The sequence below is a fragment of the Cyprinodon tularosa genome, unplaced genomic scaffold (assembly GCF_016077235.1).
Source record: "Cyprinodon tularosa strain WSP-4 unplaced genomic scaffold, ASM1607723v1 ctg75, whole genome shotgun sequence".
In the NCBI taxonomy this organism is placed as follows: domain Eukaryota; kingdom Metazoa; phylum Chordata; class Actinopteri; order Cyprinodontiformes; family Cyprinodontidae; genus Cyprinodon; species Cyprinodon tularosa.
Genome location: NW_024039507.1, coordinates 963,163 through 986,521, shown reverse-complemented (window position 1 = coordinate 986,521; position 23,359 = coordinate 963,163). Strand labels below are relative to the sequence as shown.

The 23,359-nt window shown below is 37.2% G+C and overlaps 1 protein-coding gene across 1 annotated transcript in view; it reads right to left on the bottom strand.

Moving 5' to 3' along the window:
* LOC119773188 (adenylate cyclase type 9-like) overlaps positions 1–23,359 on the bottom strand; it is a 55,207-nt gene that overhangs the window by 3,935 nt on the left and 27,913 nt on the right. Inside the window, exons 2-7 of the mRNA XM_038270066.1 lie at positions 10,359–10,501; positions 5,851–5,955; positions 5,347–5,603; positions 3,316–3,433; positions 2,632–2,840; positions 1,287–1,446 (exon numbers count right to left, since the gene is read on the bottom strand). Of these exons, the coding sequence (XP_038125994.1) occupies positions 1,287–1,446; positions 2,632–2,840; positions 3,316–3,433; positions 5,347–5,603; positions 5,851–5,955; positions 10,359–10,501 (992 nt within the window). The remainder of the gene's footprint in view (positions 1–1,286; positions 1,447–2,631; positions 2,841–3,315; positions 3,434–5,346; positions 5,604–5,850; positions 5,956–10,358; positions 10,502–23,359) is intronic.

The window sequence follows — 23,359 nt, the reverse complement described above, 5'->3', positions numbered from 1 at the left end:
AGCAGGTGCATTTATATGGAGACTTGATTACACACAGGTGGATTCAATTTATAATCATCAGCCATTCAGGTCAACATTGGATCATTCAGAGATCCTCACTGTACTTCTCGAGAGAGTTTGCTGCACTGAAGATAAAGGGGCTGATTAATTTTGCATACCCCACTCTTCAGTTTTTTATTTGATAAAAAAAAGGGGGGCAAAAGATAAAAAAGTTCAAGGGGGGCAAATACTTTTGAAAGGCACTACTTAGTATATATAGAGTTTTAGTTATACAATTAAGCTTGAGCTGGGTACCAGAATCCAGTGATACCTAAGCTTTAAAGGGTTACAGTTTAAAAGCTGAGGACCATATTGTCCTCCACCTGTTGCTTAAGCCTGGTAGACACAAGACTTGGGACAAGAGTGACTTTTTTTTTTAATCCTCTCTGCTGTACTCATGTCTTCTTTTTTTTTGCTTTTTCTCTCATTTTTTTCCCCTTTCTTCTATATACAGAGGCAACATTCACATCTCCTGTTTCTAAGCAAAATATCAGATTGAGCTCATGAGATGATGCATTTATCCACTTGCAGCGACGGTGGGGAGTGCCAGGTCCAGAGTGCCAATGATGCTGAATTTTAATTGGTAGAAAAAAAAAGTCGACCACAGTCTGAAGGGACCAGATTGGTCAAACTTTAATGAGCCGATGCACTAATATGTGCTGGCAAGATAAACAATGCAAATTATTCAATTAAATTATTCAATTAAATACTAAGCATGTGACAATTTTTCAGGATATCAGCCCTGAAAAACGCTGGTATTATTGGTAAACTTTTGTATTTTTACTCAAAGTCATCTTAAAATGAAAATATTTCACACAAGCCTAATCAAGAAAAAAATGCGCTGCAAGACCATGCACAAGCCCATTTCTCCTTGTGCATGCCCAGTTTAAAATGTGCTGTTCTCACAGCTCATACAAGCTTACTGTATCCACATACAGCATACACTTCGCAGACACTTTTTCTCTTACGACCCATGGCCATTTTCAAAGAACCGCAGAGAGAAAGGTGAGCTGCCATGACTGGCGGAAAATGTAGCTCACCACAGATATACGCATGAAAGTGCGCATGCACAGAAAAAGATAGCTAACGGGGAACGAGCACAAAGTACGGCCTTACGTAAACATATCACCAGAATGATTGCTAATTAGGAGGACCACTTATTTAGATGATCCACCTGGAAATAAAAGATTGTCCTCTATACCTTTAATTTAGAATGATATGAAAAAGTTAGGAAAATTGAATTCTACCTGGATTGAGTTATACATGTCACAGGTGAAATGGGGGAAAACTGCAAGGACAGGCAGTGACACTAGAACAGCGCCGACAAAGTGGCGAAGTATCCAGCCAGAGACGGCCCTCATCAACACCCGAGTGCAGCTCAGCACACTGTCCAGATAGAAGGCCATCCTGAAGAGGGAAAAGAAAGGGAAAGAGAACTGATAAATAACTGATGGCTGGAATACAGAATGCATGTTGGCATAGTTGTTAGCAGAAGAGCCTCACTAAAACAGGGTGCTGGGTTTTGCCATGAGTTAGCATCTATTTGCTGTGTAGTCTGTTTTCCAGATGTTCTGATTTTCTCCCATAGTCAGAAAAAACACAACTGTGATTGGTTCATAAATAGTATTTCAAAGTCAGTAAGCTTGTTTGTGTATCCTGTTTGTCTTCCAGTCGCCCAGTGATGCACTGTAAGCGTGACAGTAGTACAACCAGCCTCTCCTCCAAAAACTGCTAGACATACGCTGCAAAACAATGAACTAAATAAGTCATGTTTCACTAGAATAAAAATATTTTTGTCTTGAATTGAGGAGGTGAGACACTTTGCCAATAGATCAAGACAACTGACATTTTAATTAAGACTAAGCAACTGCATTGTTTTATAACAAGCGCATTATATCTAATTATCTTATTTTAAGAGTAAAAATACAAATTTAATTGGCAAATCATCAATTAAGGGTAAATATACTTTATTTAAGAAATTTTTACTTATTACTAGATCGTTTTTGTATTGTAGGCATTGGTTATTTGTATATGTATATGCCACAAGACCAGCATCAATAGAATAATTTTCTTTATTTCTAACTCATTATCATAAGTTACATAATAATGCTATTTAAGAACGGCATTCCTTGGGAGACTAGATTATTATGAGTGGGTGGACTTATTGCATGGGAGGTAAGGGACCTCCATGCAAGACCTCCCATCAAGTGTAAGGAGGAACTTTTTTTAAGGATTTTGTTTTTAAACATTAATTTCTAGGTTGCAAGTGCTTTAAATGCCTTCTTGCATTTATATTAATAACTAATTCTTCAAAACAAATTACCTTACCATTCTGTATGTTTCTTAGATGTTCTAAGGAGTTTCACATTGTACATTCTACAGAGGCAATCACATTCCTTCAGTCAGTTTTACCATTTATAAATTCATTAAGTAAGCTCCAATATTTGCAGAATATTTCTGCATCAATATTGTCTTACATCAATGGAAGTATAAAGCTTTATATCGCTGCATCTGTTAATTTGTCCTTTCAGTATCCAAATGCAACCCACAGCCTCATGGTTGAAGACCTCAGATATGCATTTAGTATCTCACCGAATAGCAAACAGCAGAGCAACGGCCTCCAGCAGGGCGGCTACAGACGTCAAAATGAGAGCTGGCGTTGATGGACTTTGATGGGTAACCAGAGGTCTCAGGAAACAGGCAAGAGAGAGCGCCAGAACAACCAAACAGCACAGCAGCATATCCAGGAAGGAACTGAAAGTCGGGCTGGCAAATGTCTGAACTGCTGCTTGGTTCTCCACCTGTGAGGGAAAAACAATTCATACAGAATAATCAACAAAGGTTCCCACATTTGACACAAACAGCTGCACTCATGCAATCATAACCACACTTATAAAGCTAAACCAGTAGAGGGCGTGATAGCCCAGCTCATAACAAATTTCAAGGTCCTGCAGTCATTTCTCTTTGCCGCAGTCTGACCAGTCTGGTGATAATGTGGTGCTAACAGGCTTGTCAGACCAGATTCTGGCAGGGAAAAACTCCAACAGGTAAACACACACAAATGTAACCTAATAGCATCCAAAACTTAAAAAACAGCAAAAAAGGGTTATAGCATATTATGAAAAAATTATCTACTTTAGAATCAGCAGGAGATTCTTGTAAACAAAGAAACAAAGGGTAAAAACAGCATTTTGCAGCTGAAGAACACAGCACTCACAAAATTAATTAAATGCATTTCTCACTTTCAGTCAAATTTAGGCAGATGAAGAGCATTACATCATATAAACACACCTCCTCCTGGTAGCTGCTCCGGTAGGCCGACTCCAGGCTCCTCTCCAGGAAAGTGAGGCTCAGCTTGTGTAAGGGAGGGTTGTAGAAATAGTCCTTCATAAGACTGTTAGAGTTACAGAGAAAAAATATGAAGGAAAAGAAAATATGAAGGGTAAAAAAATATGTACAATTCTGACTAAAATATGAGCATTTTTATTGTTTTACATTTTGCCATAAAGACACCTAAAAATTGTTATTTCATTTTTAATGGAGATTGTGTTTGAATGAAAAAATATTGAAATTGTGGGTGAAATTATGAGTATTCAAAGTAATTGTACTGTGATCCCCTGAATTAAAATCTACAGAGCAGTAAGTAGAGTCGGTCAGTAGGGTTACGTTATAAACGGTGCTTTAAGTGGGCCTGTATGCAACAGTGCACACTACTAATCGCTTTTAAATTTTACTATTCAGCACACCGGGATTCTTCTCCAGCTATGGCACAAACTGGGACTACCCACATTCCCCATCCTACCAGACCTCCATAAATGGACGCTTTTAGCTAATTTATTGATATTTTTTTAGATTTACATCCAGAGAAATGCATAGCTTTGAAGCAAATTACTTCCTGTACATTCACACTGCAAAAATGATCTAATAATAAGTAAACATTTCTTAAATCAAGTGTATATACTCTTGATCTAAGTAGGTAAATAAGATGATTTGCAAATGGAATGAGTAATTTAACTCTTGAAATAAAATTAGATATTATACCCCTGAAATAAGAAAATGCAACTGTTTTTTTCTTTTTTTAAATGTAAATTGTCTCGTTCCATTGGCATACTGTCTCAATTACCTCCTTATTTTAAGAAAACATTTCTTATTTAGATTTACATTTTTTGCAGCGCATGCTTTAGGCGATTCAGATGATCGTCTAAAGCGATCTGAGGTTTACCTACTCCAAAAGGGCTCCAATGAATGGGATCAGAGGTGATTAATCACAGCAGTACTCTTTACTAGAAGGAAGAGAAGCTCAAACTTCACAAGCAGCATTAGCCAATGGGGAAGACTGACTAAATGCTCGAGACACATTTCAGCTAAAAGGTGAGATCAGGGGCGGCGCTATCCATTTAGAGGCACGTGCCACAAGTACTGTGTGGCCTGTAGTGTATCTTTACTCAGTACTTAGTTACACTGGGCTCATCAAAGTGACAAATACACTATGGGACAGACTGGAGAGAGGTTCTTCTTTTTGTTGAGGAAATATATGATGCAAAATGCTATTTAGAAATATAAGATGCTTTACAAATTTATTTGTTTTGAAACTATAATTTTTATTACAATAATTGTGATTTTCCACAAGCCCAATTAGTTGTACTAACCCAGTACTTGGCGCCGTAGCCACAGTGCACGCTGGGTAAAATAATATGATTAAAGTGAAATTGGTTTGTTGATGCTCGGACTAATACTCAGAAGAAATATCATTTACCGAAAAAAAACCCATAACAATCTTAATAAAATCTTAAGTTGCAGTAATCAATAAAACACCTGATCTAATATAAAATTTTACCCATGGATATGTCTGGTACATAATAAAACCTTTGAACAATGCTGTTTAATCACTCATCTATAAAAAGAGAGGGTGAATCTTCCCTTCAATACACCAGGAAAAGAGAGCATTAATAGGAAAAGAGACTATAAGGGTAATCATAACTTTTATGGAGTTGTGAGGATCAGTCAGATCAGGTGGGAAAATATTTTAGCATAACTATTAATCGTGCACTACAGCTTTAGTCTTAATGAAGCTGTGGAAAGAAGAACAGCTTGGCAAAGCATTTTCACTCTCTGTAAAAATGCAAAATCAAGCTTCACTGTCTGTCTACCTAGTTTAACTTGAAGTTAGTGGCTTTATTTTAAAAGTAGGGAGAAGTCACTGTGGATTAAACACTTTTACAAAGACCATTGTCCTATAGAGAACCGACTCCTACCCCTCTGCAACAGGAGTTTTCAAATAAAAGGGACAGATAGGGTAATGATTACCTATCCTCTTTGATGACATCCACAAAGTGAGCATCACTCCTTTCCCGGAAGTTCTTGGATCTCAGCGGGATGAGTGCAGAGTGATCCATGCCCATGGCTCCTCCACTCCAAGTCTTCTTCTCTTTTTCCTGCAGCATCTCACACAGCGAGGTCTGGCTGTTATTCAAGGCCTCGAGCTGAGGACTGAGCAGGCCATTCACCGTCTTGGGGCTGCGGCCAGCCGATACCGCAGGGGAACACTTCAGATTTGTAGAGTCCTAAATGAAAGGGGAGGTCAGAGAGAGAGAGGTCTAAAAATCCAATGACAGAAGCACAGCTTTGCTTTTTGAAGGTTTTATGTAATGGCATAAAAGGGACATAAAAAGTCATATCTATTTAAAGGCAAGAGTTTAAATCTTGGGCTCAATATTTTATGCAGCTTTCAATACAAAGTACAAACACACAGGAATGCTTAAATTCTAATTTTATTTTATAGAAGCTTGCATATATGGCTCACTTTCTCACCTTGCCGTTATTGGGTTTGTCATCATGGCAGCCATTATGTACCTTTTCCTCTTCAACAACCTGATCCTCATCTGTTAGGGTCACACCACAGGACAGACAGGGGGACTGTCCAGAGATTGGAGACACAAAGATGAGGTCATTGGTAAAGTGTGTTAAGTAAAACTGAAAAGGTTAGCAGAAGAGATCACAAGAGTTTTGTTAACACATTAGGCAACAAAGGTGCCATCCACACAGAAACGATGCAGAATGAAAAGGCACAAGATTAATATTTTTAACACTTGTGTCCTCATGGAAATGGTGGGTTTAGTGAATGAATCATGTAAAATGGTGCTGTTAAAAAAAATCGTAAAAGCTACTGACATTTTTTTTTATAACAGTTTAACACATCTGGTTTGGAAGGATTCCTAAAAAAAAAGGGATTCCATTAGAACCCACTTTTTTAGGAAAAGAGGCAATGGAGCATCTTTATGTGGGTATCAGAGTCATAGGAAAACTTAATGTAAATGCTAACACTAGTAGGCGTCATGGTGGGGTGGTATCTCCAGCAGTCTATGTGCTAAAGGCAGGGTACACCCTGCAGATGTCGCCAGTCTATCACAGGGTAGAGACATACAACTATGCACACATACACACAAAATTTAGAGATGCCAGTAAACCTAAGAGTCATGTTTGGCCTGTAGGAGGAAAATATTTAAAAAAAACCTATGCATGCACAGGTAAAACATGCAAAGTCACTGCAGAAAGAAACTAGGCTAGGAATCGAACCTTGAACTTTCAACAACAGTGCTACAAAATGTGCCACCCGCTGGATGAAACATGCTTGCTTTACAGATGTAGGTTTGGAATCATTACTAAAGAGCTATGGGATGTTTTTTTTTTTTTTCTGGCTTCCAGCCTCTTTCCATGAGCCTGATCTAGGCATGGTAGATCTATGTGCCAAGGCTGACCTGAGATACAGCGTTAGAGTGAGGTAATGGGAATCTGCCAAATGGGAGAGATAAGACACTGAGTCCTCTCATGTACCAGCAAGCTTCCAAACAAAATGCCTTCACACCTGGCTGAAAAAGATTTTACCACGTACATATAATCCCGTGACTTTTTCAAAGATCCCTTATCATATTAAAAGCTACAGAGAAGACGGAAGGCTAGAATAGATGAGCTTGAAGAAACCATTTCCCTAGCCTCTTAACGTCCATTTTATTTGAAATTTGTTTACTTACTACACTTAGTGGATACAGAAATATATATATAAAAAAACAACCTTGTTTAATTTCATATTTTGTCATCTGAAGATAAGATTTTTTGTGAATCATGTGACCAAAACACTTTATAACATGATTAAAAACCAAACAGGACTCTTTCAAAAGCAGAGAAATAAATATCAGCCACTTTAAATTTAATGTTTAACCTTAGCTGCTGCAATCTGCCATCATTAAGTGTCTTGGAATAACCCTAAACATAGCTTGATCATTTAGGAAGGCTTTCCCCTGTATCCTCTTGATCACAGCAAAGCAATCGTCTGCAGAAGGAATCTCACAATTTGATTCAATTTCAATTCATTGGCCACAATTCAATTTAAAATTGACTTAAATGTTTCAATATTGATTTGATGATACATAGAGGTATATATTATTTGAGTAACTGTTCATACATTGTTGTCCCGATTTTCTTGTCTCTGTTAACAGTCATTATATATTAGTGCACATAATAATTTTTGAGCAATTAAATATCAGTATTGAGAATGAAAAAGTAAAAACATTAAAGTATAAAAGTATCATTGAAGGAAATTGCTTATAAAACCTGATTTTCTCCTTGAGAAGTGGAGGATGATTCATTAAACAGAATAATAGTTTATATAATAATAAAACAAAATCAGAAAATAAAGCACTTGCACAATAAAGGTTGTGTAGAATTAACTCACTTTTAACTAAAGATGTCAACTTAATTCAAATATGGGCATAAAACTATATATGGACATAGTTAGAGTGTTAATGTGATAGTTTTAAAGCTCGTAGGGCCCACATACTGATCAGCATATAGCCTAGAAGGCAATCTAACAGAGACATGTAGTTTTTTGACTTCTAACCAAAATAACAATGACAAAATAAAGGGGGTTTGGAAAGCGACTGTAAATGTAAGCCTACATTGTTGATAACTCAACCTTTGCAGAAACAGGCTCTTTTCTACTACAGCATATATCATTTTATAATTATCCAGCATCTTAACATCATTACTGGGCTACAAGTCAGAAGTGTTTAAAAGGGTTGCCGCACCTCTCAACTTATAGAGCTAGCGAGCAACAAATCTGGGCCTACAGTTTTTTAATGTAATGTACAGTGAGCATATCAGCCTGGCTGGAACGGAGGAGGGAAAGAAGGCAATGGGACTGTGGCGCCGCAGAACAATCCACCAGAGGGGATAACACCTCCATGCCCTGAACCAAAGACCAACCAGGAAAATCCTATATGCCCATTTGTCACTGCATCAAAACTGCAGTAGAGTCATTTACTTTTACTTTGGCTTTTTTCACCTTTCTCCAGAAAATAAACACTTGAGGTCTCTCAAATCGTGTGGGTAAAGGTATCCTGGTCAGATAACACCAAGGTTTCTTTTTTTCTTTTCTGTTTTTAGTATATTCTACTGAGGAAAAGAGATTAAGAAAAAAAAAAACATTACTGAAAGAACACCATACCCATATTAAAGCAAATTGGTGGCAGCATCATGGTTAGGTGAAAGAACTTATTAACGGTTCAAATGCAAGCCAGTGTTGGTCAAAAATCTTCCAATAGAAAGGCGAGAAAAGGAAGCCCAGTGCTTTAAATTTAAAGCACTTAAAAAAAGAAAAATATAATAACTGGGATACAGTTTTAAATAACTACAATGGCCATCCTGACTGTCATTAACCCATATGTTTCTCATCATCACCCTTCATTTCACTGTCAGCATAAAATCTGCAGCAAACCTGTGAATAAAAGGCAATATGAATTATAAGGCACCCAAATGGTTAGATAAATATTAGGGATGCACGATATAATCGGCCCCCTATCTGTATCGGCCTTAAAACTGAATATCGGACATCCTACCCTACCGATATTTAACCCGATATTTGATCAGCTTCTGAGTTTCTAAAGTCTAAAAAAAAAAAAAAAAAAAAAAAAAAAAAAAAATACTACTTCTTCCTCAAAAACCTCTTTTTTTACAGACTTAAAAACTTCTAAATACGAGGGAAAAAATATTGATACATTAAAATATCACAATATCTTCATATGCTGATATATTGCCATTTAAAAACACCATATCAATCTCTTTTACTAATGAAATATTGCTATATGTCATCGTTATGCTACGAAATCCCCCGAAAATTCACAAAATTTTGCCAGATTTTTATATATTGATATACTGACGCGGTATCAATCTATTTTACTGACAAAATCTCACAAGAATTTGCAAAATATCACGAGAGTTTGTAACAGAACGATGAAATTTCACGAGATTTTGAAAGTAAAATAGATCGATACCGCGTTTTAAAAAATCGATTTGATATCAGCATATGAAAATATATTTGATTATATTATTTTTCAAAGTGTCAGAAATGGATAACAAAATTGCTATTTTCAATGACTACTTATTTTTGTCCAGCTTTAACATCGGTATCGATATCGGTTATCGGCTACATGAGTTTTAAAATATCGGCATATCGGATATCGGCCAAAATCCCAATATCGTGCATCCCTAATAAATATTTGCATGAAGACATACATATTAATCTACTGTTTCCACTGTATTAGCAGTTGTGATTATGCATATGCTATTAATGCAGCAATGGCTGGAATTTTATCTATTGCATAGGTCTAAAGCATTAGTATGATGACCAGCACATTTATTCACAGACAATGTTTCAGCTTGATATTGCTTTAAGGGGTGATGGCCACAGTAAGCATAAAAACATTTTAGAAAAGATTTATTTTGGCTTGGTTTGTATTACATTACAAAAACTAGCTTTGAACAGTTTATCCCCAAATATACATTGTTTTTATAAAGGAAGATGCATTGAGATTTCCGGTTAAAAAGTAATTATTTTTAAAAACAAATACCTTTTTTGTAATTGTAAAGCATTATTATACAAAATGTGGTCTCTTAGTAAAATTCTGACTAGCCAGGAACAAAAGTGAGTATGAGTAAAATAAATTTAATGGTAAACCCTCGTAGGGGCAGCAAAAGTGATATACTCCTACGATACAGGATCCACAGGGTTATATTAATGTACTTACAAGATAAATAAAAATATGAGGCATCATGATAGTATTGGGCAAAAAGTCAAATCAAAGACAACCTCTCTGCATGAAAAAATTGAAAAAATGTTTATGCAAGCTTCTGATACACCCACATACAGCAAAAGGGGTTGTAGTTACACACAATGCTCTTCCTCAGGCAGTGTAGCTGTGCAGCTATAAACAATACACCTTCAACTACATCTCCTGTTATTTCAGAGAATGTTACTTACTCACCTTGGTTTTGTCTGAGGGAAGGGTACAGGCTGCATCAGGCATGTGCAAACCAGGCATCTGGCACTGGGGATCAGCATCCCCCATCTGGGTGCAGTTACAGTGAGCCTCCACTTTTCTTCCAGAGATGAGGTAGGTCCTCATGCCTGGAGTGGTGACAAAAAGATTAGGCCAGAGTGGGCGTTAGTTGTGTATTGAGGAAGCTTAAGGTTACACTAGGATTTGTGAATTCCCTCAGTTATGTACTTATGCATGTCTTAAAGAAAAAAGTGCTGAATATAAAGCTCAGTTGTTCACAATTTCAAGGTCAAAAGCATGACTCATTTTTTCTATATTATTATGAAGGCATACAAACCTTGTGTCTGTATCTTTTTTTTCTCCAAATTTCTGTTTTTTTAAATATAAAACGGATTGTTCAGACACATAAAATGTTGATGGAAATGACAGAAACGTTCCAGTAAGCCTCGGCTCAAAGTCATCATTTGAATACATCACTTTAATTTAACTGCTACTTTTCTTTCCCTCCATGAGGTCAATTTCTTTCTCTAATCACCTTGATCTCAAGTTGTTCCACAATACGAGATTTAAGTTATTCAATGTAAAATTTACAAGCACATCATCTTGCAAAAATATAGATATATCCCTTGATTGCTCACAGAATTTTTTGAGCATAACGTCTCATCTTCAAATCAGCAAGAATCCCCTGGCTGCACCCCTCTTGCCTCTTGCTGTCAATTAGTTGGACAGCCATGTCTAAGTAGATGTGCAGTTGTGTTACACTCAGTTTTTACATGAGGGAATGCTTTACCAAAAGCAAATGCACACTACACTTTTCATATTTGGACAACTACATGGTCTATAACATTAAATGAGGTTTTTGGTTCTAACTTCACAAAATCTAAGGGGTATGAGCACTTTGCCATGCATGGTACTGTATGTCAACATGGGTAAAAAAAAAAAGTTTGGGTTTGTGTCAACGGACTCGACAAATTTCAGGCCCCAGGCAATGTTTTCCACATGCATGTTTTCCCTTCTATTAACTTATCAGGATGATAGTTCGTACAGGGTTTCTGTGCATTTGTGGAGGCTTTTTCCTGGAAGACATTACTTGTGAGATTCCACAGGGGTTTGTCTGAAGCCCCAAATATATATATATATATATATATATATATATATACGTTGGTCATTTTGGGGTAAACAAGCAGAGGCTATTTATGTCTGTAACAGTAGAAATTGACATACAGAACAACTATGGTTAAATTAATTCAGATTGTTATAAAATATTAATATAGCCATGCAGAAAAAGGTAACATCAAATATTGAAGAGAAGATGCAGCAGCAGAAAAAGTAGGAGGAATTATAGCTGTAGAAAATTCAATATACTGACATATACTGAACCCTAGATTGGTGTAGAAAACAAATTGATCAAAGAATTGAAGCTAAATACATGCTTATATTTGCATTTTTCTTCCTAAGATACAATTTGCATTGGATGCAGTCTAGGACGGCGGTGTTGAATGTTCTAACCTTTACCAAGTAAAAGCAGGCTGACCCTGCATTTTCCTCCACTCAGTCAACATTATTTTGTTGTGACAACTTAAGCCATCTGTTTGTTGTCAGCTCAGGTAGCTACAGGTGACTTCATGGTCAGACACATAATTCAGCAGCAGGTAGAGCCGCAGCCTCCAGCACAGAGCGTTGCCTGTGCTAAGCACTCCAGACAGACCTGCAGCTGCCAGGGCTATAAAACACGTGCACACCAAAAAATATGAAACCAAAAAATGTAGGACAAATGGTTGGGATTTAAAAGGAAAGCAAAATGCATAAGTAAACACACAAATGAAATGACAAAGAAATTATCAAATGATCATAAAACTCTGTCCACCTACACACTTAAACACCTATGCATGAAGTGTGTGGGGGAGTAGGTGGATCGCTTCACTGTAGCTGTGTCAATGGGCCAGGTGGATGAGATTCTAGGATAAGAAACTAGGGTGCTCAAAGGCAGGAACAACGAACTAATTCTTTGCACCAGTGATGCAGAATGGCACAGCAGACGAGGACACACAATGGGGAGCAACGAGGAGCCTTCTGATGGGCTCCATTTTCAACCCAGTCACAAGGACTCGCTCTGATTTTCAGAATCAGAGAGAAAGAAATAAGCACAACACTGGGTCATTTCATTACTTCACTAATCAAATCTCATTCTGCATCAACCGTGAAGCACATATTGACTTCTGCTTATAGGTTTAAATCATTAATTAGCTGCTCAATTCACACGTCTCTGGCCTTTGTCTAGATATCTATAAAGAAATAACTCAGTCAAGGGCAAATTGATTAAATAAGCACATTATTCAGGAATTATTTTCAGTAACTCAATTGTAAGAGTGAAACTCACAGATTTACTGCAGAATTATATATTGAAAAGGTTATTCCTCGTAAATTTTTAAAAAAGAATTTAGAACATTGCATAAGAATAAGGATAATTAACTTCCATAGCAAATTTACCTTTTGCATTTAGACTATCTTTAAGAGAGCAGTGAGCAGCTTAGGGTCATGCTCAGGCACTTTAGGGTGGAAAGGGTCTCATTCATAGAATATGGAGTGGAATCCTGATTTATAAAACTAAACTCATACACAAAACCAAATGCAACTGAAGCTCCACCTATGTTTAGCCCACATAAAGCCATGCAAAATTTTGCATGAATATAATTGTGTATCTAAATGATCCACACGATCAATGTTGTTTAATGATTACCATGGCAAGTGTAATACGTTTAATAATGTAGAAAATGGTGGTTAGAAAGTGAGGTGGAGAGTCAGATAAATAGGGTTTGCAGCCACAGTAAATAAAATTAAGCATTATTAATGACACCTTCAGAGTCTGATCAGATTAACAAGGACATCCAGGCAGCGTTGCACTTATCGCTGACTGGGATAACAAATTTAATAAACTGACTGCCGCATGAAGACTTGTCCATTTTTCAACCACATCAAACATTATTTCTGTCCATAATTCATTCATATATTTTACATTTTCTAAAACCTTAGGAAAGCTTTTGTAAATAGACTTGACAATTTCATTGATAAATTAAATTTGCTTAGTGACCAACAGTATGGCTTCAGATCCAAAAGCTCCATGTCAGTGGCAATAATGGAATTTGTAGGTGGCATATCCACAGCAATAGACAAGAAAAGAATGTACAGCTGGTGTTTTTTAGATCTCAGTACCATTGACCCCCAAGAAAATGGGAAAAAATTGTATCAGAGGATCAGCGATTGCATGGTTAAAAAGCTATATGAAGGACAGACATCACTGCGTGTAAATGCAGGGTATAGACTCTGAGAAATGTCCGTACACATGGTGTTCAACAGGGCTCTGTCTTGGGGCCTAATAGATTTATTATGTACTCTGTTCGCAGAGTCTCTACTGGTCATATAAATATGGATAAAAACCATAATCAGCTACAAACACATTTTGAGAAATGGATCAAAAATCGAGTCAAGGTTTACTATTAATAATAGACTTTCAGTTAATCCAAGCAAAACAAATTGTATTATATTTGGTAATCGTAAAATAAAAAAATTTATTGATATTAAAATTAATATTAGAAAGAGTGACTTAATACAAATATCTGAGTATTTATGTTGATGAAAAATTAAACTGGAAAACAGAAACTAGTGTACTTCAAACCAAATTTGCTAACATTGTAGCCATAATGAACATGTCTGTGATGATTCTCAGGCATCCAGTTCATGCTCAAGCTTGAAAAGCTCAATATAGGCAACTGGATGTGAAATTCACATCCTCTCATCCAAGAGGATTCTTCCGTTCTGATGGTAGCACTGAGATTAATATCCTGTAGGTGAAACAAAGGAATTAGATGGAAACAAACAAAAGGTTGGCTCTGATCCCTCCTACTGGATGGGCCATGGAGTTCACCTCGGGGGTGTTAATGGTTGTTAGGGGGCTTCTGATCAATCGTCTGAGTGGTTTCCGTCACATTTCAAGTGTCAAGTGAGGGCAGCTGAGAGGTGAATCTTCTGGGTATTGCTCTTAAAATTGCTTTGTAAGTAGATTACCAGTTATGTCTAAGACCACCTCCTCTGTTGAGAGATGTTTATTCGAGATTAACAAAGATGGCTTCATTAACCTCTCTCTCAAACCATCTGTCTTCTTTGGCCAGAATATGGACGTTCTTATCCTCAAATGAAACACCCCAAGACAAAAACGTGTTCAGCCAAAAGATAAGACACCTAGAAACAAGACCAGCAACATGGTTTAAGCCATTCAGTGCATTGAAGAGTGCACATACATGTACATTGGAGAGACCAAGTAACTGCTACAAAGGAGGGTCAACTCCTCCGGACAGGACTCAGCTGTTCACCTACACCTGGAGGCTAAAGGACACTTTAGCTGTAGCCTGGCCAGCCAGGCTGAATTACATAGAGCGTAATTCACTCTGGTAAACAGGCCTGACCAATCACAATGCAACATACGGGACTTTACTATGCTTGACTCTCTGTGCCAGGAGTACCCATAATGAAGCAGCGTTTTTTCTGCTAGAATAACAGAAAGGGGCGACGACAATGAAGCGATGAAAATTTGGAACATAATTGACATTGTGATTTTTAAGGCTAACCCGGCCGATTTTTTTCACTGGAGGGTTAGGCATTATAAGTACCTGTTTAATTTAGCCTACATGTTTTCGTCCATTATATGAGTTACGATCCTGTTTATATTTTGATGTGTATTATGTAAACCAAAGAGTCAATCTGAATCTGAATTGCAAGATATCTTTTATTTACACGTAATTTAGTTTATTTAGAGCGGTTGACCCAGCTAGACTTTTTCACATCAGAGTTATGCTCACTGACCTTGTTTAACACCTTTGATTAACTGGTATGGTGTGGGTCCAGTGGGTTGGTCTCTTTAATAGTGGACCTATTCATCACATGAATCCAAAAGCAATTCTCTAGGGCAGGGGTCTGCAACCTGGGGCTAAGGAGATTAAGCGATTCTTTTGAACCTCTACAAAAGCTCTTAATATTGGCCTAAAAATAAATAAAGAACCTAGTAATGTATAATACAAATACGAGTCTTAGGAAATGTATAGGGTTTTTAAAAAAAATAACAGAACAACACCCTATTGAAGAAAATCCATGCTATGTCTTTTTGAAACGTTTAATTTTTTTTCTCCTTTAAAAGCTAAAAATTAAAATCAATTTTTGGTTGTTTAAAATGATAACGGATTCTCTATAACAGATATTCAACAAAGATAAGTTGTCTTTTATTAAAGGATTATGTGATATTTGTGGATCTACTAGTTGCAAGAATGGCTCTTTGTATTTTAAAGGTTGCAGACCCCTGCTCTAGTAAGTTCGGTCTGCCCTTGAACCAGTTAGGAAACGTCAGTAATCCCAACAAATAGTTCCATGTACAAATTAACCAGCAGTCACAGCATCCATGGCTCAACAGTGGTTCAACGGTATTTAAATGTTTACAGGAATCAGTGTGAATTCCTCACACTTTATTCCATTTCTATATTGATCAGTGGTATGACCGACCCCATAGGTCAACAAGGAGAGGAATCTGATCAGAAGGAAACTTTAAAATATGTACGGATTTAAATATTGAATTTAAGCTGGTCTTTATCATCTGTGACAGCTCTGCTTAGCAGTGTTGGCATTTATCAAACTGCAGTTTCCGATCTGATAAAACTCGTACGAGTTTCATATGAAGGGACAAAAATTTGAGAAATTATGAAGCAATCTGGCTCCACAGTCACCAACTGAGTAGCAAATTGTTCCCTCCTTTCTAAAATCTGCATACCCAATATGAATGGGTCAGATTTGAGACTAAACTTTTTCATGCCAAGTTTTTTTTTTTTTTTACATCATAACGTTTGCACAGAAGTCAGCATATCCAAGTTTGAGGCCCTGTTTTGAGTGTATGTAAGCTTTATAAATTAAACTACAGGTACTTACTGCTTTCTTCAGAACATTAGTTCACCCAAATCAAAAGGAATAATTAATATTCATTAATCGATAAATAAACCTTCAACACAGAGAGCAGAGTCTCATTGATCAATAGGAAAAAAGCTGTTTTCTAATACTATTGTCTGAAGAAAGAAAAGTAATGAAGCAGAGTTCTGAATTTAAGAGAAATTATAGAACGTTGGTTTGATGGGAATAGTCTTGTTGTAAGGGGTCGATTTTTATACAGAGAAGCTAAATACATTTTTCAGAAGGATTTGGATTTCCTTCACATTTCCATGTAGGGCATTTAACTGACCTGTGCCACACCCAGAACTATAAAGTATTGTCAATATGAACAAAGAAAAACAACTTAGTGCTTAGTGTAAGTCGCTATTAAAGCTAAGTAGGTTTCATTGACACCACAGCAGAGCCACAGGCTGACATCTTCCATGCTCTACAGCATTGATGGAGTAATTTATGACCCAAAGAGCCACAGCCAAAAATGAGTGCAAATCCTGTACAGTACAGTAAAATGCTTTTACATTTGCAACAATTTTCTTTATTAAATATTTCTTTAAGAAGTCTTTAATCATATTTCAACTTTCTGAGGAACTGAATCTTGGGTTTTATCAACTGAATACCATTAAAAATATGTGCTAAAATAAAGTATAACTATGACAACATGCATTGTATATAAAACCCAGCAAAAAAAAAGCACTGAAGACATTGATGAAAGGCACAAAACAAAAAAAGGATAAAGATAAACAAGAAATCAATGTAAAAAATGGCAATAATGGCCAAAATCTCAAGTTAAAAATCTTATTTAAAATGTTTCTTATGAGTAAATGTAAAAACAGGGAGTAAGCTTGCCTGTGTGTAAATGTATGTGTATGTCTCTTTTTAACAGGAGTTTCCTGAACTGCAGCTGTCAGTCAGGAAACAAGGGGAAGGAAAACAGCCATGCAACACACCCTCATGTAAAAAAAACATTGCAGAGCATCAGCATGGCAATAATTTATGCTAGAGTGCAACACAACATTGGGAACAGGATATATTGTTGATAAGGAAATGGCTTCAATCCATAATGAAATATTAGGCTCCACCGTCTTTGTTTTTTAGGTATTACACAGATAGAGTCTAGCTAGTTTTTGTTTAGTGATGGAAAAAATGAAATGTGATTTCAACTCTAACAAAACAGTTTAATGAATAGCTTGTAGTATTTGGCTGCAGCTGTTATATAAGCAATGAAAAACAGTTCAGTCCTTACTTTACTGAAATATTTTAATGCCCTTCATAACCATGTTATGGTTATTTAAACACTTTTTCAATATGCAGTCTAGCCTCATTACATCTCTGCATACAAGGCTTGTTGGGCCACATTATTTGAAGCTTGCATGTGCAATGATCCTTGAAGGGAATAAACCCTCAGATTAGTAGATAAATATATTATTGAGCATCGGTTATATGTAAGGTTAAAAAACAAGCTTCAAAGTTTTACTTATAATAAAATGTGTCTGTAGAAAGCTTTAAAGACCAACATTATTCTTCTAAGATCAAAACACAGCATCCAGTAATAAGATAAAAAGTCCCATCCCAGAAAAGCTTCCACCCCTCAGGCCACATTAATAGGGACAACTCCTCATGGATGTAGGGCGCTATTTCTGTCTAAGAGAGAAGGCAGAAAGTTCCTAAATTCTGCTAATCAATAATTTTTTTGAAACAATAAAAATTCTTAATTAAAAATGCATGAAGGGAAGAGAGTTAAAGTGGGACAAATTGAACTCGAACACAATCACTGGATCAGAATTTGACAAACAAAGTAGATCAGTTGATGTCCTGTATAAACCTCTGAGTCGGAGAGAAAAAGAAAACATGCGGTGCCTTTAAATATACTAATACACCTGGAACTTTCCGACATTTGCTTAAAAAAAAAACCTAAAAAAGAATTTGGTTGCAGATTTTTATGAGTCCAACAAGGGTAGAGCATATTTGATAATAGATTTATAAGATCTTCACAAAGTCTTTCCATTCATCTCACCCCAACAAGCTTGGTTTACTTCTTTGCAGAAGTGTTTCAGCTCAGAATGATTAGAAAGCGCCTGCAAATATAAAATTTGAGCAGCTTTTGTGACCTCAATTAAAGGTATAGAGGATGATCTTTTATCTACGGGTGGATCATTTAAATAAATGGTCCTCACCTTTCTCTTTGAAAAGGACAGAGGGTCGTAAGAGAAAAAGTGTCTACGAAGTGTTTGAGAAGAAAAGAAAGGCCTTAGAAGAGGCAGATATATCCCAGAATGCTTTGAACGGAGAGCTCTCTTTGCAAAGCATTATGGGATTTGCTGTCACAGCGGCCTGCTTTCGTCATAGGCTGTCACATCCCGACGGCAGCAACTAATAAAGATGGCGCAGGGACCTCGCGGTGGAGGAGGAGTTAGGTGACCAACAAGGAGCAAAAAGCAGTGATCACCTGTCCAAACGGTCAGTTAACTGAGGTCACTATAAAGTCCACTATATAGTCCTCACTCTTTATAGTGATAGAGGGATTTAGGGGTTAGGGTGGACGTTCGGACACAGTAAGATTGTACGAGCTATGAGAACCGCAGCTTTTAAACAGAGCATGGACAGGGAGAAATGGGATTGTGCATGCTCTTGCACGCATTTAATACTGTAGGTGTTCCCTCTCTGGAGCGGTTACAGGGCTGTGCATGTGCATTTGTTTTTTTTTTTAAGTGGAGAGGGTCTTTTAAAGAATTCGCGAAAATCCTCCACAATACCTTTAGGAAAAGCTTACACCAATGCATCTTCTTTTACATTTGCTGTGTCCTCAACATGAGTCATATCAAACTAGAGAGAAGACTTCTAGCTATTTTTGCATAAATTATTATTTTTTTAATAATCAAATTCTCCTATCTGGTCTGTGCCTCTCTGCAGCTCATCCAGACACCCAGATTCCAAGTTGTACATTTTTATTTTAGTTAAAAAACTGGCCTAAATACACACTTCTACCACTTTAGTTATAGAAGTATTCAAGTACCAATTTTAACCTTTCAATTGTGTGCTCTATTATTGGCACATCACATTAAATCCTGGTGAACAATTTGTGGTTTAAGCATAAAAAAAAAGAGAAAAAGGTTTAGTTTCACATAAATGAAATTAACTAGAATATAAGCAAACAAGTGTGCTGCATTTCAGGGCTCTCCTCTCTCACATTGAAACAGGTCATCACGGGTCATCGTAAGAGACAGGAATCTATAACCTTGTTAACTTCAAATGTCAAAGCCTGATAGCAGCAAGACAAATAAGGGGTTGGAAGGCTTTCAAAAGCTACACAGTATAAGATGTGTGTGTGCGAAGGGATGCATGAGCTTCTAAACAGATTATTGTGTCAGTGTGCCTGTTCCTTTCCTGTCAAGGAGAATCTCATCTACAATCTAAGCATGACGTATCCAAAATGGCAGCATTGTAAGCCATGGATTGGAGGTCCTGATAGGAAGACGGCTTCATATTTAACTTTAGACCACATGCAGGGACAACATCAGGAAGTTTAAACTATTGTCAATTGTTTCTTTGGCTGCATTTTCTCTTAATCACACTGCAAAAAGCTTTATTGGTTTTGAGGCAGGTCCATTCATGTGTTCAGCCCTCTCGCTCTCTGATGTCCTTGGGCTGATTAAAGAACACCATTATTGGCAGGCAACGGGCTTTACGGGATGTGAAGTGTCTTGTCATGTGTTATCAGTGGCCTGAGAAGAGTAAATAACCTTTCCCCACGAGAGCCCAGTAACATTATCTCCACCTCTTGGTCCCTTTTGTTCTCAACAGAGGAGAGCAAAATGAGAAAACACTTTTGCAAACGAATGTATTACTGCCTTACCCTGATGGCAACGCTCTTATGGAACAATGTCACAGAACCCTTTCTGGATGATACCAAGAAAGCATCAAACAAACACCCTAAAAAGATAGGCACACACTGATGCACAACAAAGTGATCATTTTAGACACTTTAACGCATCCACCCCCTGGCCTGAGTACAGAGAAGGACGACTAAGTGGCACGAAAAGCAATCATCAATACAGCCTTTGATGATGGCACTCCCACTGTTTAAAGCCCTTTATGTAAAATGTTAGTAGATGTCATCATGAGCAATCTCTGAGTTTTAATGAGGATGACGAGGCACAATGCCTGGGTGACATTTCATTTACAGCAGAGGTAACCAACTCTAATACCGAGTTCAAATTCAGATGATAAATGCAGCCTCCTTTTTGCCCGTTTTTGAAGGACAGATCTGGTGTATCCTATGTAGCCTTGGGTATCCCATGATTCATTGCGAGTCCAAGTAAGGCGGCTGTTTGGTGTTCAGAAGACAAAGGGAAATGGCACCGAACAGTGGTGAATATTGAAAGTGTAGTTTAATATAATCAAATAGTGTGAATAGTTCCATCTAAAATGAATGAAAATAGCTCATTGAATGATTATTGAGTCAAATATGTGGGGGGTAAGGGTTGGTTAATTGAAAGGTTTTATCTGTTTGCAAATGGTTTTGGCTGACATTTAATAACAGATTCAAATATATCTGCAGTGTGTGGACTATAAATCTGATATTCGTGTTGACGGTTCCGCTGTGATTAGCATACAGCACACTAGTGAGAAGTTCGACATCTATTCTTTGCCAGCTTTGTGTATCAACTGTCATAATAGCTAGGAGATAGAGGGTACGTTGAGTGAGGGAACCTGAAAGCTGGACAAGGCTGGACCTGTTTGAATCCATAGACTCTTCCTTCCCCTTTATTTTAATGAACCTCGAAGGACCCAGTCCAGGTAGATAGCATTCCTCGGAGTCCACTGAAATCGAACAAACCCTAAGACGTGTCTTTGGTCTAACACACCTGAATCAAATAGCCCAATTACCTTCTTTGCAGGTAAGCCAGGTTCTATGCAGAAAGCATAAGTAATCATTTCAGAGTTATGTAAACAGCACAGCTTCACCTTACAGTGCTCTTTTGCTCTGGATTAACATAATTTAGTCACTTAATTTAGGCTTTAAAAATGTGTATTGGGAAGTAAATCAATTTACAGCTGTATTTGATTTTAATCGATCTCAGCTGTTAAAACTGCATGCTCTATCGTTTAATCTCAAATTGTCATATCATCGGCATGTCTGTGGGCTGTCACAGTAGAGAACATTTTTGCTTTCACTGGTTTGCGCTGGTGTAAACTCCAACATGCTCACAGCTGAATATGCACCTGTTTGCAGGGCTGATGCTCAGCGTAATGGTTTGTTTGCCCAGATCAGACAAGTCTGTCTGATTGGAGGAGACAGTATAGTCTGTTCCTGATTCAGAAAAGATTTCTTAATAATTGTCAAAGGGGATACATTTAAAAAGTCTTACAGTTATTGCTCAAAACACTACTCATATTTGTCTTTCATGTTTTTAAACGGCTAAAAACAATCAATGTGACAACTTCACATTTACACATGTGAACAAAAATATTGGTTGCCCTAATTAATGAGAGAAAAGCTCACAATGGTGACAAGAATAACCTGAATCTGGTAAAATTATTAACAATAATCTATGAAAAGTACAACAGATTGGTTTCAAAAATGAATTAATAAAACTGCAGCTTACAGTATCCTCATTAATGTTGTAATAAATCATTTTAGAAAAATGACTCATACCCAACTTTATTGTCTGTAAAAGATGGCATGGCTCTCAAATCATTAGAAATGTTCTGATTGTCTGATGAGTCCCTCATATTAACTCCTTACCCAGAAGAGTTCCTTTTGAAAAGCTCTTTCAGAGAAAGACTTAGCGGACTGAGTCAGAGCGCGTCAGACTCTGTGGCACTGGCCTCTGCAAACATGGGATTCATCTTGTTAAGGGAGCTGCATATAATGGATTCGTTTCTTTCAAAGAACTGTGATTAACAATTTTATTTGAGAAATGACTGGATGATAAGGCTACTATTTTGTCAGGAGGATTTTTTGGGAAGCTAAGCCTGGGTATTTTGATCTTAAAATAAAACTTGTCCCATTCACATTCAATGCACATCTTTTCATACTCTGATATTTATTCTTCTCTGTGTATCTGGCTAACTAAAATTAGGAACAAACATCCTGGCTTTGCAGTGCTGCATTAGCAACAATAGCATCCAAGAATAAGACCACCAACAACCAAACAATAAGTCTAAAAACTAATAGAGTGGAGCAGCCACATATCCAAATTGGATGCAGATAAATTGCAACATAAACTCTATAATGACCTCCACATTGAAGAGTCCAGCTGGACCCAAGAAATACTGACAACACAAATTTTAGACCACCCTGAGATTTTAATGTTTTGACCCTGTTAAACAAAAGCCAGCGTCAAGGACTGGAAAGCATGGGAAAGGAGATATCTACTGGTAGTCATAACAGCACAGTAATGCTGAGATACATTTAAATGAAAAAATACACGACTACATCAGCCTAAAATGTAAAACTTCGTTAAAATTTTGTAGGAAAACTACATTTTCTCCTTTTAAACTATTTTTTCAGACTAAGATTGACTGGAAAAAAAAGTGTCACTATCCCAGAGGGGCTTATTAAAAACAGGACCACAAGAGAGGGCAACAGAGAGCAGAAGAAGGATTTTCGCAGATTTGCTTGCTTCAGCTCACAGACACAGGCTTGATCTCCTCATAATGACAGGTTTGCTTTTCAGGGCCAGGTATCGGAGCAGGAGGGCAGCAGAGCAGGTGGCGCACAGAAACTTGCACTGCCATATCGAGCAGATCTCTGTGCCATTTGGCGCTGTCAGCAAGAACCCTTCCTCCTCCTCCTCCTCGCATCACAGTTTCTCCGTCCAAGGATATATACTGTACGCCTTGTTCCCGTTGATGGGTAGGGGGGGGGGGGGGTATAGGAAACCTGTCCAATACCTCAAGCTGTTTAGGAGAAATTAATTATTTGGAATTGTACAGAGGAGAAAGAAGGTATAGAAAAAAAAACAAGTTTTCAAAAAGTTTTCTAAAAAATGTCAGAA